The sequence below is a fragment of the Lontra canadensis genome, unplaced genomic scaffold (genome assembly GCF_010015895.1).
Source record: "Lontra canadensis isolate GAN:19392208 unplaced genomic scaffold, GSC_riverotter_1.0 scaffold73, whole genome shotgun sequence".
Taxonomy (NCBI): domain Eukaryota; kingdom Metazoa; phylum Chordata; class Mammalia; order Carnivora; family Mustelidae; genus Lontra; species Lontra canadensis.
In genome coordinates this window covers 9,917,926-9,933,700 of record NW_022631067.1, presented here as the reverse complement: position 1 = coordinate 9,933,700, position 15,775 = coordinate 9,917,926, and the positions used below count along the sequence as shown (strand labels likewise).

At 41.0% G+C, this 15,775-nt stretch overlaps 1 protein-coding gene across 4 annotated transcripts in view; it reads right to left on the bottom strand.

Annotated features, from left to right (window-relative positions):
* Window positions 1-15,775, bottom strand: part of NALCN (sodium leak channel, non-selective) — a 303,765-nt gene that overhangs the window by 247,304 nt on the left and 40,686 nt on the right. For 3 of the 4 annotated variants that reach the window (XM_032881092.1, XM_032881089.1, XM_032881090.1), the window contains one exon: window positions 2,287-2,441. In XM_032881092.1, the coding sequence (XP_032736983.1) occupies window positions 2,287-2,441 (155 nt within the window). Of the gene's footprint in view, window positions 1-2,286; window positions 2,442-15,775 lie in introns of those variants that run through there. The other variant, XM_032881091.1, reaches the window with a different exon arrangement.

Genomic DNA, 15,775 nt, shown 5'->3' with positions numbered 1-15,775 from the left:
GTCAGCTTGAATATAATGCTGCATTTTGAGATTAGGCACAATTGCTTCATGCAAAAGGCCAGGAAACGGCTTGATTTAGCAATATGATTTGAAAGGACTGGAGGCTTTTGTGCAAGGACAGCCTCACTATTGAATGCTGGCCACCCTCCATACAAGACATGGGTATACCCAGTGAGCCCTCATTCAGAGAAAGAGGGAGCTGGAGGTTCCAAGAAGCCATTCACTCTACCTGTGCCCCAGCTGCTAGAAATCCCGCAGCTTGTTCCACCAGTTTACCAAACCTACATATCCCATCTCCCATACCATAACTGTGATTTCCTGCTCATCCCTGAAAGTCATTGGTATAATGCATAAAAGTCCTCTGCTCTCAGGAGCTGAGAGGAAGGATGTAAGATTGATTCCAAAGCCTGGTAAGTGTAAGAGAGTAGCAAATTGAAATGCTTCTCCCTCTGCTGGCTTCTAAATTTTTTGACTTTTCCAAATTGTGTCATTGGCCAAAGGGATGAAAGATTATCCATCTAAATTCAGTGCTGGAAATCCACCTCTGAAGGCATATTAAAATATAAGAATAAAAATTTAGGAACGTTATTTGCAAAACTCATTTTTTAAATACCAACTATTTTGTTTTTCAGGCCCTGTTCAGTATTCTATTCTATCCAGAGGCTGTAGCCTTGTGGTTTAGTTAATATATCCAAAAAGTATTTCTCAATCAGTGCAAGATCTTCACATATTCTCTCTGAAATTCCAGTATTTGGCCCAGAGTTCTTGATGCCATCCTGCAGTCTGTCTGAGAGTTGATATGACTAAAGGCCAGGGTGACTGACAGGAGGATTTATTTGTCAGGCACCATTTCTGATGTGCAAAGATCGACTGGCTAAGTTCATAGTAGTTGCCTTCAGGGTTGAAAGGAGCTCATGCTTTCTTCCCTGGCCATGAAACCCCCCCATTGTACAGCTGCCCGCTGAGATAGGAAACCACACCAAAAGTCACAAAATAGATTTGACTTCCAAAGGAGCATAACCACCACTTTGCTATACACTGAGACTTTTCTCTAAGACCCTGTGAGTGTCTAAATGCTCTTAAATGCACCTGCACCTGGGCCTTGAAACTTTAAGGAAAAATTGGTTTTTGTTTTCTTTTTTCCAAATGATTCTGATAACAATCCTGTTATGGCCTGAATGTTTGTACTCTCCCAACCCCAACTGCATATGTTGAAGTCAGAACCCCCAATTCGATGGTATTAGGAGATGGGGCCTTTGGAAGGTTGATTCGATCTAGATGATGTCAGGAGGGTGCTCTCTCATCATGGGATTGTTTTCCTTACAAGAAAAGTCCAGAGAGTTTTCTCCATCTCCCTCTTCCTGCCTCCATCCCTGTCTCCCATACACTTTCTCACTCTCTCTCCCCACCCCCACGTAAGAACATGGTGAGAAGACAGCCACGTGCAAGCCAAGACAAGGGGCCTCACCAGAACCAACTGTGCTGCCACCCTGATCTTGGACTTCCAGCCTCCAGACTGGTGTGAGATGAATTTACATGATGTACACCACCCAGTCTACGGGTGGCTACGACAGATTCTCAAAGCATAAAATAATGGGTGTTTTTTTTTCTTTGATTCAGTAATGAAATTTGTACAACTTGCACAGAATTATAATAAATGCAATGATATCAAGTAAATGGCAGATGCTAAGAGCTTCCCTTACTGTATATAACAGCACATTTCAAGACTTCATAGGATAAGCCACAGATAAATGTATACATTTGCGAGCACATCGTATTCGTGTATAAATACTTCCCACACATTTATTACACCGTTGATGGATATTCAGTAAGTATCTCCTTAGTGGTCTTCTGTTCCAGGATTACTTTCCAGCTCTTATGCACTCATTAATGGCTACTATCTCGGAGACATAAGACTTACCTTGCCTACTGGAGTACAGGTACATGTGGAAGGAAACCAAGCCTTGCTTATTTTTAAGTCAACAAGCCCTGAACCTGGCTCAACAACATATTTTTAAGTGCTCTAACTAGGAATCAAAATAGTCTCACATCAGGGATATTTCACTTTCTACAGACCCTGCAGAATACCCATTCAAGCAGACTGTAGTTTACAGACTGTGGGGCAGACGGTATCACAATCCAGGCAGAAGCTTAAAACCTGCCGCTGTGCTTCTTAAATGCTGTACAGGCAATCGTAACAGAAAATATCAACCACACAAGTATTCTTTCCATTTCATAAACATTGTAAAATAGAAACTGAAAATGTGTTTTAGCGGTAAGACAGACCTATCTCATTAAAGCCACTGTAGCCCAGCTCTTGCCTGCTAAGTCCCAGGTCTTCCAGATCCATGCATTTAAATCCTGGGGGGCACTGGTAGCCTTCCTCCAGCTCTGGTGAGCAGTGCGTATCTGGGATAGCTAAGCTATTCCAGGTTACGTTTCTGTGAACAAATTACAAAGAGGTTAGCTGATTTTGACCCTTGTAGATGTTGATTAAAATGAATAATGTAATCAGCCTTCACTGATAGCTGCCCAGTATGGACACAGAGGTCAAATTCATGATTCTGGGAGGGTGTTCATAGCATTGACGACAGTAAACATTCTCGAATGATACCTGACGCATCCTCACAGTAGTGCTTTGTAAGAACACCATTACCATCTTGTTTTTGTCATTAAAGACCAAGACCCAGATAAGCAGAGGAAGGAATTTTCCTATAGATTTGTAAGGAATGTTAATGTGCTTGGGGCTTCCTTGTTATTCACAAAATGCTTAACCTAACTGTGGGCACAAATTCGACTTTTCTACTTCTAAGCAATAGGAAATGATGACAGTCATTTTCCATATGGTACAACTACTATGAGTCTCATAAATGACACTTGGCCTTCTGTGTTGGCAGATGTGCAACTGAGAAATGAAACCAGACAAAACAAGACGAGACTGAAGAAACCAAAGGGATGGCACTGGGAAAAAAAAGAGATTATGGGGTGATTTGGTGACAGCTCCAGGAACATGAGCGTCTTTTAGGTGGACGGTGATGTATCCCTGTTTCATCATTGTGGAGGGTAAGTGGAGATTAAATTGATGTACAAGGATTTAGATAAGTAATGGCTTTCTTGGGAGCAAGTACAGGTCATCATTGGAAAGGCGACTGCGGAATCTCATTCTGGACTGACCTTTAAAATGGGCCCTGAAAAGCTGCTATCTGAGGGAATTCACACAGCTTGTGTGGTGGCCAAAGTTGAGGCTAGACAATTTCACAAGGCTTCTAAATCCATGATTGTATTACAACTTATTTCCCAATATTTCAACGTTTCTAGGCATTTCCTAAGTGGGGACCGTCCTCAGGACAGTCTCCATCCCTCAGCTTACGGCCAAATTGAGGCAGACATGTTGGGTCTGTTTCTTCTTTAATACCCTCTTCTATTCAACTGATTGCTTTCTTCCCTGTACATATATACTTTCTCTAGAAAGAGAGAGTCTAGGTCTAGGTCTAGAGTCTGACCCCCAATTTCCTGAGATCCCTCACCTGCTTGAGGCAACCACACACACACACACACATTCACGGGCTGACACACACACACACACACCTCAGGTCTGGTGACAGCTCACCCAGGTCTGTCTACGCCATAAACAAAGCCCTAGAAGCCTCACCTGCATTTCAGACACCTCAAGTGTTTTCCTTCAGGGTTCCGTTAGCTGCAAGGAAATAATCAGTCTACTGGCTTTAGGCAAGAAGTATTTAAAGAATTGTTCCCTCTAGTCCCATGTTAAGCTGCTCCTTTGGATCCCACATGCAAAACTCCAGGGGAAAGGTCTCACTGTGGACATTACCGCCTGGTTATGTCAGAAAGAGATGGTTTTAGACAGACATAGAATGTATTTCTCCTCATTTCGCCTTGTTATATGTAGGCCAAATATCCATCCTTGCTGAGGTCTCATCCGAGTTTCTGATGTGGAACCCACACATTCGGGCAAAGTGGTAAGGGTTTCAGGGGAAGCTGTGCTGGGTTTGAGCTCACGCCCTGCCGATTTCAAGCGGTGTGACTGGAACACAGTTTCTAAATGTTTCTAAGCTCAGTTTCTTTATCTGTCAGCTAGGGAGAGCAACCGGACTCAGGAGCAAAGCCTGTGTGAAGATGAAGGAAAGGAAACCAGGGGATGCCCTCAGCCTGACACCCAGCTTGTTGAAGAAAGGTTCAATAATAACAATAATGCTCAATAAATGCTCATTATAAATAATTAGTAATCATTACAATCATAAAATGCAGCATACAGTCAAAACACATGTAAAAACACAACAATAAAGACTTGTCAGAAGAACACAAGGAACTCAGATGCATGATACAAACGGCGTTTTGTACATGATTATGCAGCTGAAAGAAACTTCATACATCACCCAAGTCTTAACTTAAGGAAGGTGAAGATTCACTTCAGAGAGGGAAGCCCATCAAAATTAGCATTTTTTTTTTCATTTCTAAGACTTTAAGAAGACAACAGCAGCAAAGTTTAAGAAAGTACAATCTCCATGACAAAGTTCAAAAAACATCATCTTTCAGCTATTTGGGTAGGAAACTGCAATCCGGAGGCAGTCTGCTGGATGTGACTTCTAGCTTAGCCTTTACTGCATGTGTGACCTCCCCTATCTGTGCTTCAGTTTCTTCCTCAGGCGATGGCAGGGAAATGCCTCTCTCCCAGGACTCTGGCAAACCTGTAATGACTTAGGTCTGTAAGGTACTTACAACAGGGTACACGGCAGACAGTAAGTGTCAGGTGTTACTGATTGCTGCTGGTACCACAACATTTGTCCACTGCTTAGATTGGAACCCGAGTCCTGGTGTGTGCTGCCTCAGTTTCCACACCTCTAAAATGGGGATAGACTTTTTACCTACTTGTAGGAATGTTGTAATGACTAAATGAGCCAAACTACTAGTCCCAGAATAGCACTAGAAATTAGTCAATCACTCAGTAATTGTTAACTATTATGATTTCACTGGTTGGTAAGTATTAGAGTATTTTTTTTCCTTTCTTATTCTACCTTTTTTTCATATTAACACTGATTCTCATTTTAGGCACAATTCTCATCAGTACAGATATTATGTTGAAATCTTTTGGCTTCAGAGGCAGCAGATTTGAAACATATTATTTTTGCCAACATCAAGCTATTAGCAAATGCTTGTTAGAGACACATTTATTAGATGATTAATTGCCCTGGAACTCATGTATCTAAAACCACATGATGATTACTCTTTTTAGAAGTGGAAATAAACATCAAGAGTTTTAGAATGTATATTTGTTATTTATCTTAGTTTCGTTGTCACAGTTAACAAAAATCTTCTAGGTTTTATTTTTATTTGTTAATGTTAATTATTTCTTTCTTCACTCCCCTCAGATATTCATGATAGAACAAGAGGTTCTCTGGAATTAGGGAGGGTAGAATTCTTGCTACCATCAGCCAAACTCTAAAAATAGACAATGATTCTTCCAGTCCTAATAAATATTCACTCATGCTTAAGTGGGTTTCAAGACCTGCATTCCTTACAGTTGGATTTCTTGAAAAAAATTATCTACTTTTTAATCCCTCTGATGGAATTTTTAGCCCATTTTCATGAACTCCAACCCACTGAACTTGCTCTAGTTTATTTCCATGTGCCCCATCCAACTGGACCATTTTCAGTTTTTATCTTCTGCAACTTCTGAGAAGCATTCCACATAGTCGCTTTAGTGCTAGGCGGGATAATGGCCCCCTAAAGATGGCCACGTCCTATTCGCTGGAACACTTGGATGTGTTATGTTACGTGGCAAGTGGAATTAAGGTTATAGATGTGAACAAGGCTAAAAGTCTTGAGGGATTATCCTGGTTTCTGGGTGGGCCCAACCTAATCACGCAAGTCCTTAAAAACAGAAAACCTTTCCCAGTTGTGGTTAGGGAGAGAGAGAGGCAGTGTTGCTGACTTGGAAGATGCTGGTTTCATCCCTGCTTCTCAGGTCATTCTCCTTTTCCATCTCCTCCTCCTGTAACTGGCGCTCGGGCCTGAGTTGCTCTGAGCTTGGTTCTTAGCCTCCTCTCTCTTCTCATGGTATCTCTCTCCCTATGCAGACAAATCCATTTCCATAGTTTCAGTTCTCTCTCACCCTAGGTGTCTTTTGGAGTCTCAGTGGTATGTGTCTACCTACCTATTAGATGTCTCCACCTAGCTACACCCCAAGTGTCTCCAACTCTACACCCATTACTGAACATGGACTCCGTCACCAACAGTTCTTCATAATAAGCAGCACCATGAGACCTTCATCCAAAGTACTGAGCAAGCTTGAGATTGAGGAATCTCCTTGACACCCACTTCTCCTCCAACTTCCATAACTCATCATCATGTGTCCCTTAATATCCTCCAAAATATCTTTTGAGCTCATTCAGCTCTCACCATCTCCACCTCCACCTGCACCACTCTCTAGTCCCCTGACCAGTCATCCTACAGCCCCTCTTAGCCCTTCTGACCCACTAGCCACAGAGCATTAAGACAGACTTTTCATAACCTGTCTTAACTGAGGTCCGTCTGGCAAATCTCATCCGTAAGATCCTGAAGGATTTGGCTCCTCCCCTTTCAAGTGTCCTGGTGTCCAACCATGGTGGGCTTCCCCAGCTCTTGGTATGCTCCTTCTACCTCCGGACTTTTTCCTCTGCTTGGGAATCTCTCCTCCCATCTTTGTTTGGTTAACCCATCTTTCAGCTTTTGGGGCCCCCAGCCTCAATGTCACCTTCTTAGGGGAACCACTCCAAGTCCCTCAGACTGGATTAGACATCTCTGCTGTAATTTCTCAAAGTACCCACACTTGACATTTTGGGCTCTTGGGAAGTGTGAAATTCATGTTTGAGTGGTCAGCTATTCACTGGGTGTCTTCCAAACTCTACTATTCATTCCCCAGCAAAGCCTCCAATTCCATATAGTCCCTAACACACAGTCTGTGATGGTTAAATTTATGAGTGAATTTGTCTAGATTATGGTGCCCAGTTGTTTGGTCAAACACCATGTAAATGTTGCTATGAAGGTATTTTTTTTTAGGTATGATTAACATTTAAATCAGTAGATTTTGAGTATAGGAGATTACTCTACATAACATGAGCGGGCCTCATCTAATCAACTGAAGGCCTTCAGAGAGGTACTGAAGTCTTCTGAAAAGAATCCTGGCTCCAAACTACCTTTAGATTCAAGACTGCAACAAACTCATTCTGTAATTTCCAGCTTGCTGGCCTGCTCTGAAGAGTTGGGTCTTGCTAGTCCCCACAATCACATGAGCTGGTTCTTTTTTTTTTTTTTTTTAAGATTTTATTTATTTATTTGACAGTCAGAGATCACAAGAAGCAGAGAGGCAGGCAGAGAAGGTGGGGGGGGGGAGCAGGCTCCCCGCCGAGCGGCAAGCCCAATGCAGGGCTCGATCCCAGGACCCTGGGATCATGACCTGAGCCGAAGGCAGAGGCTTTAACCCACTGAGCCACCCAGGTACCCCACATGAGCTGATTCTTTAAAATGAATCCCACTGGGGTGCTTGGTGGCTCATTCAGTTGAGTGTTGCACTCTTGGTTTTGGATCAGGTCACGATTTTGGAGTCTTGAGATCAAGCCCCATAGCAAGTCTGCTGGAAATTCTCTCTCTCTCTCAAATAAATAAATAAAATGTTGAAAAAATAAAAATAAATAAATAAGAAAATAAATAAAATGAATCTCATTGCTTTCTATATACACATCTTATTGGTCCTGTTTCTCTGACTAATACATAGTAGATGCCATCATAATTATTTTTTGGCTGACTGAAGGAATGTGTTTTTCCACCATTATTTAAATCTATGGCAAATTTATCCATGTGTTTATTTATTTCCTTATAAAGTAACTACAGAAGAAATTCTTCAACGATTGGATCCTATTGTTTTTATGGGACTTCTAAGTGTGATATCTAAAAATTGGCATGGATTTTCCATTTTTTAAATTTTGGCTTTAGTAGTTTCCATGTTTCAAAATGAATACTGGAATCCCTTGGAGCAGTTAATTATTTTTCAAAAGACATTAATTATCTGCATGACATAAGCTTTTTTGTTTGTTTTGTTTTGTTTTGAGAGACAGAGGGAAGGTGGAGGGGGCAGAGGGTAGAGAGAGAATCTTAAGCAGGCTCCCAGCTGAGTGCGGAGCCTGACTCGGGGCTTGATCTCATGACTCTGAGATCATGACCTGAGGCAAAATCAAGAGTTGGATGCTTAACTGACTGAGCTTAACTGACCCAGCTGCCCTTATTTCTTAATTCTTAAAATAGCTTATTTACAAATAACATTATGTAGGGGTCTGAGATCTAAGAAATTGTGTCCTCAACTTGTTGCTAATATTATTTATAACTACCCCCAAACAATACCTCAGCACTTAAGGGTTGTACGATTTTAAGTTAATCATTACTCCTGATAGTAGAGATAGTAGAGAGCATTGATTGAGCCATATATGGGAGCACAAGGATTATCACCTCAGTTCAGTGATTAACCAACTTAATTACCTTGGGCAATTCACTTTGGCCATCTGAGCCTCAGTTTCCTTCTCTGTAAAATGAGAACCTTTTCAGCTATTATTAAAAAACAATCCACACAACGACCTCATCACACTTTCACGTTTTTAAAAGAAAGGTAATAATAATCGAGCGAACCATGTGCCCACTGTGTTCTGCTCTCATCTATCCACAGGACTCACTAATGCCAAATGCAACAGCTCAAGATGTTGTGTTCAAATTGCTCTATTCATTACTCCCAGTGTCATCTCTCTCTACTGATATCAAACGCTGTCACTGCTTGCTGCAACACGTTTAGTGCTGGCCTTTTGTAATGACTGTCAACTTATGAACATAACTATGCTTATCGTTACATAGCCCCTTTTCAGCAATTATTTTTCCCATATTCTTGGTGTGGCCACTTTATTTCATTTGTCCATCTATTCATTCAAAATGATTACATCTGAAAGGCCTGTTCTATGCCATACAACATGCTAGGAATGGAGATGACTAAGAAGATATTTCCAGATCAGAGGCTTTACCACCTAGAAAAGGAATGACCACAGTAGAGCATGATGAATGCTTTGAGAGGCAGATATCGGCTCCCAGCGTTACAGGAGCACCTGTAGGTGGTGGATGGTGACCACTGGGAAGGTCTCCCAATGAGGTCATGTGACCACTAAAGGATCAACAGACACAAGATCTAGGGCAGATACACGCGCCGCCCTCCTAACCCCCTGCCCCGGGCATCCTGGAAAGTGGAAATTCCAGAGCCTGTGTGTGCAAGGAGAGAGAATAAGAAGTTGCAGGGACAGAAAGAGAACAACTTTTTTACCCCTTCATTCGTAGGGTGTAGCTTGTTCACAGCTTCCTCTCAGGGGTTGTGAACCAGCACTTGTTACCGTAGCAAACAATTTCTAAACTACATTCTCAGAGATTGGCATATTGGGGAAAAAGACAAAAATCTGTGCTTCTCCCACAACTGACAAAGTGTGTCTGATATACTTGAGCAGACTACAATCTGTCCCTCGTTTGTGAGAATGGCCAAAAGGGCCAAACACACTAATTTACAAAAGAGATCATTACTGAAGTTATTCGCAAGATTTCCACAAAATATACCTATGATGGGAATTTACAGAAGATATATAGATAGATAGATAAAGATACAGATTCTTGTTTATATTTTTCTTGTTTCCCTTGAAGAACTGAACATAAGCAGAAAAACACTGTGTTCTTGCAGCCAAAATGTGGTCCCTTTGTTGTAAAAAATACTCATAGTGGCTCAGCTACACCAAATGTGTTTCTGAAGTTTGCATTCCACAAGGAAACTGTCAGTGGTGCAAAGAAGGAGGTACGCAGCACAACAAATCCATACGCAACAGGGAACACAGTGCCTAAGAGCAGCTTGTCATTTACGGCCATCAGTAGGTTTCTCTTTTATTTACATTGTACGTTCTAGAGAGAAGTCATAAATGGAACATACTTCTGGTTGAACCCATGGAGTGAATCTCTCTCTCTGTCTCTCTCTCTCTTACACACACACACACACACACACACACACACACACACACACACACGAGTCTCTGCCCCTGGGAGGATAGTGAATGTATCCTTTGATACCTTGGGGCCTGGCTTGCCTCATTCCCAGGGGCAGGCAGAAAAACAAGGCTCACTTTCTTGCATTCAGAGGTGGTCCCTCTCCTGTGCTGACAACGAACCTGATCGGACAGCTCCCGCCTTTGGGGTTCATTCCAGACAATCATCTGGCTTCGTTCTCACTCCTATTTGGCCTCCGCTTTCAGGACTAATTAAAAGCTGTTATGAACTGGCCTGGCTACTGCTAATGCTGGATGCTTTGGAGCACTAGCCACATCCTGGAATTTGCAGAAAAGAGACTACTTAGTGATTTTTGAAAACTTTTAATTGTTCTCTGGGACTTTTAGAGGGATTACGAAACAAGACAAATAGTCTGAGGCAGGAAATAATACTGACATCACGCCACTTTTTTAGAAACAAGTAAATCTGGCCTGTTTTCTAAGAATTTGGGGAATAAATTTCCCCTTACTGTAAAGCTGAGAGTATCTTAATCTGCTTTTCCATTCTGTAATCCATTCCTGAGTGGCTAGATTGACAAAGCCATACCATAAAGAACTGCATTCATCGTGTATCAAAATGGTAAAATTAAATATTTTTCAAATAGTGTATGTAATTTAAATGACAAAACGCGATTTTCTTTTAAAAGCAAGCATTTTAAATCATCATCATACCTTGTTGTATCTGAATAGTTCTTTTAATCATTTATTTTCTCCAACTTCACCTCCTTAATTATAGTGCTCACTATTTTGCCAATATGGGCAATATGTGCTGATATGTGGCAGGGACCGGGAAGGTGGCATCTGAGCAAGGGTTCGGCAAGGAGAGGTACAAGGAGAGGTTCAGAGTATCAGGAAAGTGAATTGTCAGGACACAGAGCTGGAAACGTGAAAACTGTTTTGAGGTCATAAGACAAAGGCTACCACCCTTGACATTGTGAATCTAGGCCAAGGGCTCCTTAAGCAGTAACTCTTTTTCCCTTTGCTGGAGAAACCACAAGATCTGGGGTGAGAAGTTATCTGGAAGGAGTCAGTGGGCAGGCTGGAAAATGGCCACCAGAATTCGGGGCCAAGATTACAGATTTTCAGTTGGTGATTTTGCCCATTAATTCATGGGTGGCAAGGAGCTCTTTTGTCTTCTCTTTCATGAGGATCATCATATCTAACCTATGAGATCACGTTATGAATTAGCAATTAGGAACACAAAGTGCCACACACGTACAAGGAACTCCAAATAGACTCATGTTTACTGGCTGCAGTGTGGCTGAGAATGGCAGGGAGAAACACTCCTTCCCACTCCAACAGGGGTCCATCCTTTGGGGTCAAATGATGTCAGGGGTCACTGGTGCTAAGAACATGTAGCTGCCTTAAAAGTGAAAATCAGGGAAGGATGTGGAACGTGCCAGATCCCCAGTCCCTGGGCACCCTCAACCACACAGTACACCTGCCCAGCTCAGGCACTAGACCTAAAAAAAGTAGGAGTCACTGAACCATAGTATTGAGATAACTGGTCTGCAGATCTCAGGACACACCCACCACTGGTCTCTGGAATGACAAGAGGCTCTGATCACCTCTGGTGCTTCTTAGACATTTCTAAGGAACCAGCCTTCAGGGATCAGGGAAGTCAAGCTCCCCGCAGGTCAGGGTATAACGGCTGAAAGCTTAGCATTCTTTGAAGACTCCAGTTTTATCTTTGAAGAAGCCATGCAAAGCCTGTGTTCTACTCTATTAACACTTCTTTGGGAGTGTTAATGTAAAACCAAGGTTTTAAAGCATTGATTTCTAATCCAACTGATTCTGAGAATCTTAGCCCCGCTATAAGTATGAATCTATGAGTGTGGCTTGGAGTTAGTATTTTTACAGAGCTTGCCACGTGATTTTCTCCATCAGAGAGATCTCGTTCTGGAAAAGAATCCCCCAAATGTACTGCTTGTGCTGTTATGGTCACCATACGCGACTGTGTTTTCTATCGGAGGGAAAGCAGGCTGGTCACGTTGAACCTGAGCTATCAGAATGAGGCAAGTGTGATTTCTACACAGACCAACTACAGTGAGTGCTATCTGCGAGGGGCTGAATTGTCAGGGATCCTCACTTGCATTCATATATTATGGTCCCAGGAGCTCATGGCAGAATTCAGTCCTAATACAAGCGATCTTAACCACTACTCATCTACCCCAAGCAGAGCCTGTCTCTTAAGCAGGACCTCCTTGGAACCAAGGGAAACGAAACATTATACACAAATATTTTGGACACACACATGTTGCAGATCATCTCAGACACTGACCATGGTACCGTTGACTATTTAAAGGCACAGAAATTGGTGTCAGGGAGAACTGGGTTTCAACCCTCCTTCTACCTCTTACACACTGTTTCATCTTGGATCGCTTACTTAACCGCACTAAGCCTCAATCTCCTGGGCTGTAATACAGAGGGTGAAAATAGAATATGACATCAATAGGTCGTTGTGGGTATTAAAAGAGGGAAAAAAACCAGTTATCAATTGTTCAGTGAAAGTTATTTACCATTAATGTAAGTCAGAGTTTTATAACCTATGTTATTACATTCTCCTCTTTTTGGGAAGTAAGCTCAAAAGAAGTGCTATATTGTAACTGATCGAAAGAAATTACCCACCGTCTTTTAGACCCTTTTTCAAAGTGTAGGGTTTTCTTTTCTTTTTTATACTAAAGACACAAAAATAGTTTTGCTGTTCTGGTGAAAATTGCTTTGGTATTTATTTTTATATGGTAATTCAGTTTATTCTGAAATATTTTCTTATATTTAATTTTTTTTAATTCATAACATGAAAAGTTGATTTAACTGGTGGCTCAGTTGGGCCACATCCTTGAGATGGGTATGCACAACCATTTAAAAAGAGATCTATGGAGTAATATAAACATATTGCATGCCACTATTTTATAAATTGGATGGGGCAGAATCCCCTGGAACATAATATCTACACGGGGATAGAAAGAAACCAGATGTCATACGGACTTTCATTTTCTCTATACCATATAAAGACTTTATGCATGTGATGTGGATCTATATGTGCATATAGGTTTACAAATGTGGGATTACAATATGGTAGAAGTTGCTCAAATGGCAATCAAGCATGGGCTGGGAAGTCAGACTTGAGTTCAAATCCTGGTGCTCTCACTTACCAGATAAACGTATTATTTAATTTCTTTGGGACTGGGTCTTCATCTGCAAAGTGGGGGAAATAATTGCTTTCAGGTTGCTCTAAAAATTAGTTATAGAAGCAAAATACATGAGATATACTAGGTGTGCCACAAATGTTGCTATTAATTTAGTTAGAAATCTACATGCACCCATCAGAGCATTTTCATTTCTTATTTAAATATTTTAAAGAGCAGCTTTCCAATACGGATTTATCCAAATTTGTTCTTCTATCTCCCACCCAGCAGACATCTCTGCGGGAATCCATTTAAGTTAAATGTAGCAGTCTGTCTTCATCCTTCAAAAGAAGTTTAAATATAAATCAAGAAGACTTCAAAGACCTTTGCATGAATTTGAGGCAGTCATGATTTTACATATTCTGCAAAATTCCCTCATGATAAAGTCCATAGAAATTAGAAATTAATATTTTACATTCTATTTTTAATCCTTCTGACCTTTCCATTAAAACAACCTCATTATTTTGCGAACAGAATGGATAAGCCAATAATTCATTTATTTTCCAAGTACCCTAAAGGATAAACTTAAACATTCTGTGGGACCTGCAAGAGAAAGCTAACCCAAATCCAACTCTATATTGTCTCTAGGCTAAGTGTTAGTGATATTTTATAAAATACCACTGAGTCCTACAAGCCACCCCGGGTGGGGTGACCATCCTACAATTCCCCTGAGATGGAAAAGAAAGCTGTTAGTAATTACTGTGCCACAGAAAGGACAGACGAGGATCGTCCTAGCATCTGTGATGTGTGGTTCCCCCACTTCCATATCTCAAAACTAATGGCTCAGCCATTATAAGCATTTACTTGAACTCCTGATGGAACGCTGTTCTACGCAGAGTCAACTTTTATGTACTTCATATTTACAATTGCTTACTTTAGAGTTTTTCTAATTATCTCACTCTTGGGAAGAAGATTTCATTATTTGATACGAAGCAAGGACTAAATTTCGCTCCTTTCTCGGGGAATGGTAATACAGTAGCAGATAAGTCTTCCTCTTTTCTATCTCACCTACCAGCTCATTTTCACATGTTCATCTTGTAGCTTCCGGGAGATTTCTGCCATCCCATTCGGCATTTTGCAACACCTGTTTCTGCCAGAAGCTACTGCTCTTTTCAGATTTCTTTAGGATACGGACTGCTTTGCTTAGTCAAATCCCATGCCTGGTTCCATAATTGCCTTGGGTCGCCATTCATTATCAGAGAAGGATCTGAGGCTTTAGGAGTAATGCTCCCAAGGACAAAGCGAACACTCCCTTCTCTCGGCTTTAAAAGAAATCAGCTCCATCTAAAAGCAAAACTGTGTGGCTTGAGTTGCTTCCTTATTTATCCTGTTTGCCTCACAGACTATTCATAATCAATTCCAGAGCTCAGCCTTGAAACGCAGGATATAAGGTTTCTGAGCAGATACAGCTCTGCCTGCAAGCTCTCCCATTATTAGGCTACAGTGCATGCAAATAATCAATTAAGTGGAAATCGGACGACTGTAAAGGACAACAATTAAGAGAAATGAGTTCCTGACAGCGACTGGCAAATCTCTGAAAACACAGCCATCATACTGTAGTTTAATCTCTGACTCAGAGATGTTTATGAGAAATTCCTAGTTCAACCAAAGGAAACAAAAAGTTTGGAATTTTTTTTAATTGGGATTTTTACACATCTTATTTTGACTCTGGGTGGTTTTTAAGTCTCTAAAAATAAATTAAGGTCTGGTTGGAACTAATGGTAAAATGGCATCAACAATTTTTCTGCTTCTCAGTAAGATTCAGTTAATAGTGAACTGAAAATTAAAGGAAAAATGGTATAAGGGATTAGTCCTTGAAATGAATCGTCAAACTTAACGAAAATTGCTATTATGAGCAATATTACTACTCTGCAGCTAGTTAACTATCTTCTTCTCAAAGAGAAATTATCACATAAAGGGAAGGCAAAATAAATGTGTATGTTCATAAAGCTAACAGGCAGATTTTATAAATACGGGAAAGAGAAAATGCAGACATTCCTCCATAACTGCTATGTCTAGAGTAACTGAAAATTCTGCCAAAACGGAGGTTAACTCTTCATAGAGAACTCCATTTTTAGGAAAAAGTGATGAGTTGGAGTGCTAATACTCAAAATACAAGAGGTCTTTTGATAATTTTTTCAAAGCCATTCATGTCCTAGGTGTGGTGTGGTGAAGAGATGGCAAAGAGCACTTTCTGAAGTGATGCAAGGGCCCTGAGGTCAGAGATGCTGCTCTACCTCTTCCCTGTTTACGTGTCCACCTTAGGTTTGCCAGCAGGATGCTTGATCTTCTAGCTAGTTTTACAATTCTAACAAGCTTTAGAATTCTCACACATTCTAACTTGATTTTCAATAAAATGGAAACTGTAAATCAGCTTCCTGTGCTTGCAGCTATTAGAACACAGCAGCTTTCTTATGAGGAAGCTTCCTCTGCTCTTCGCCTCTATTCTATTGTTTCCCGCCCACACAATAT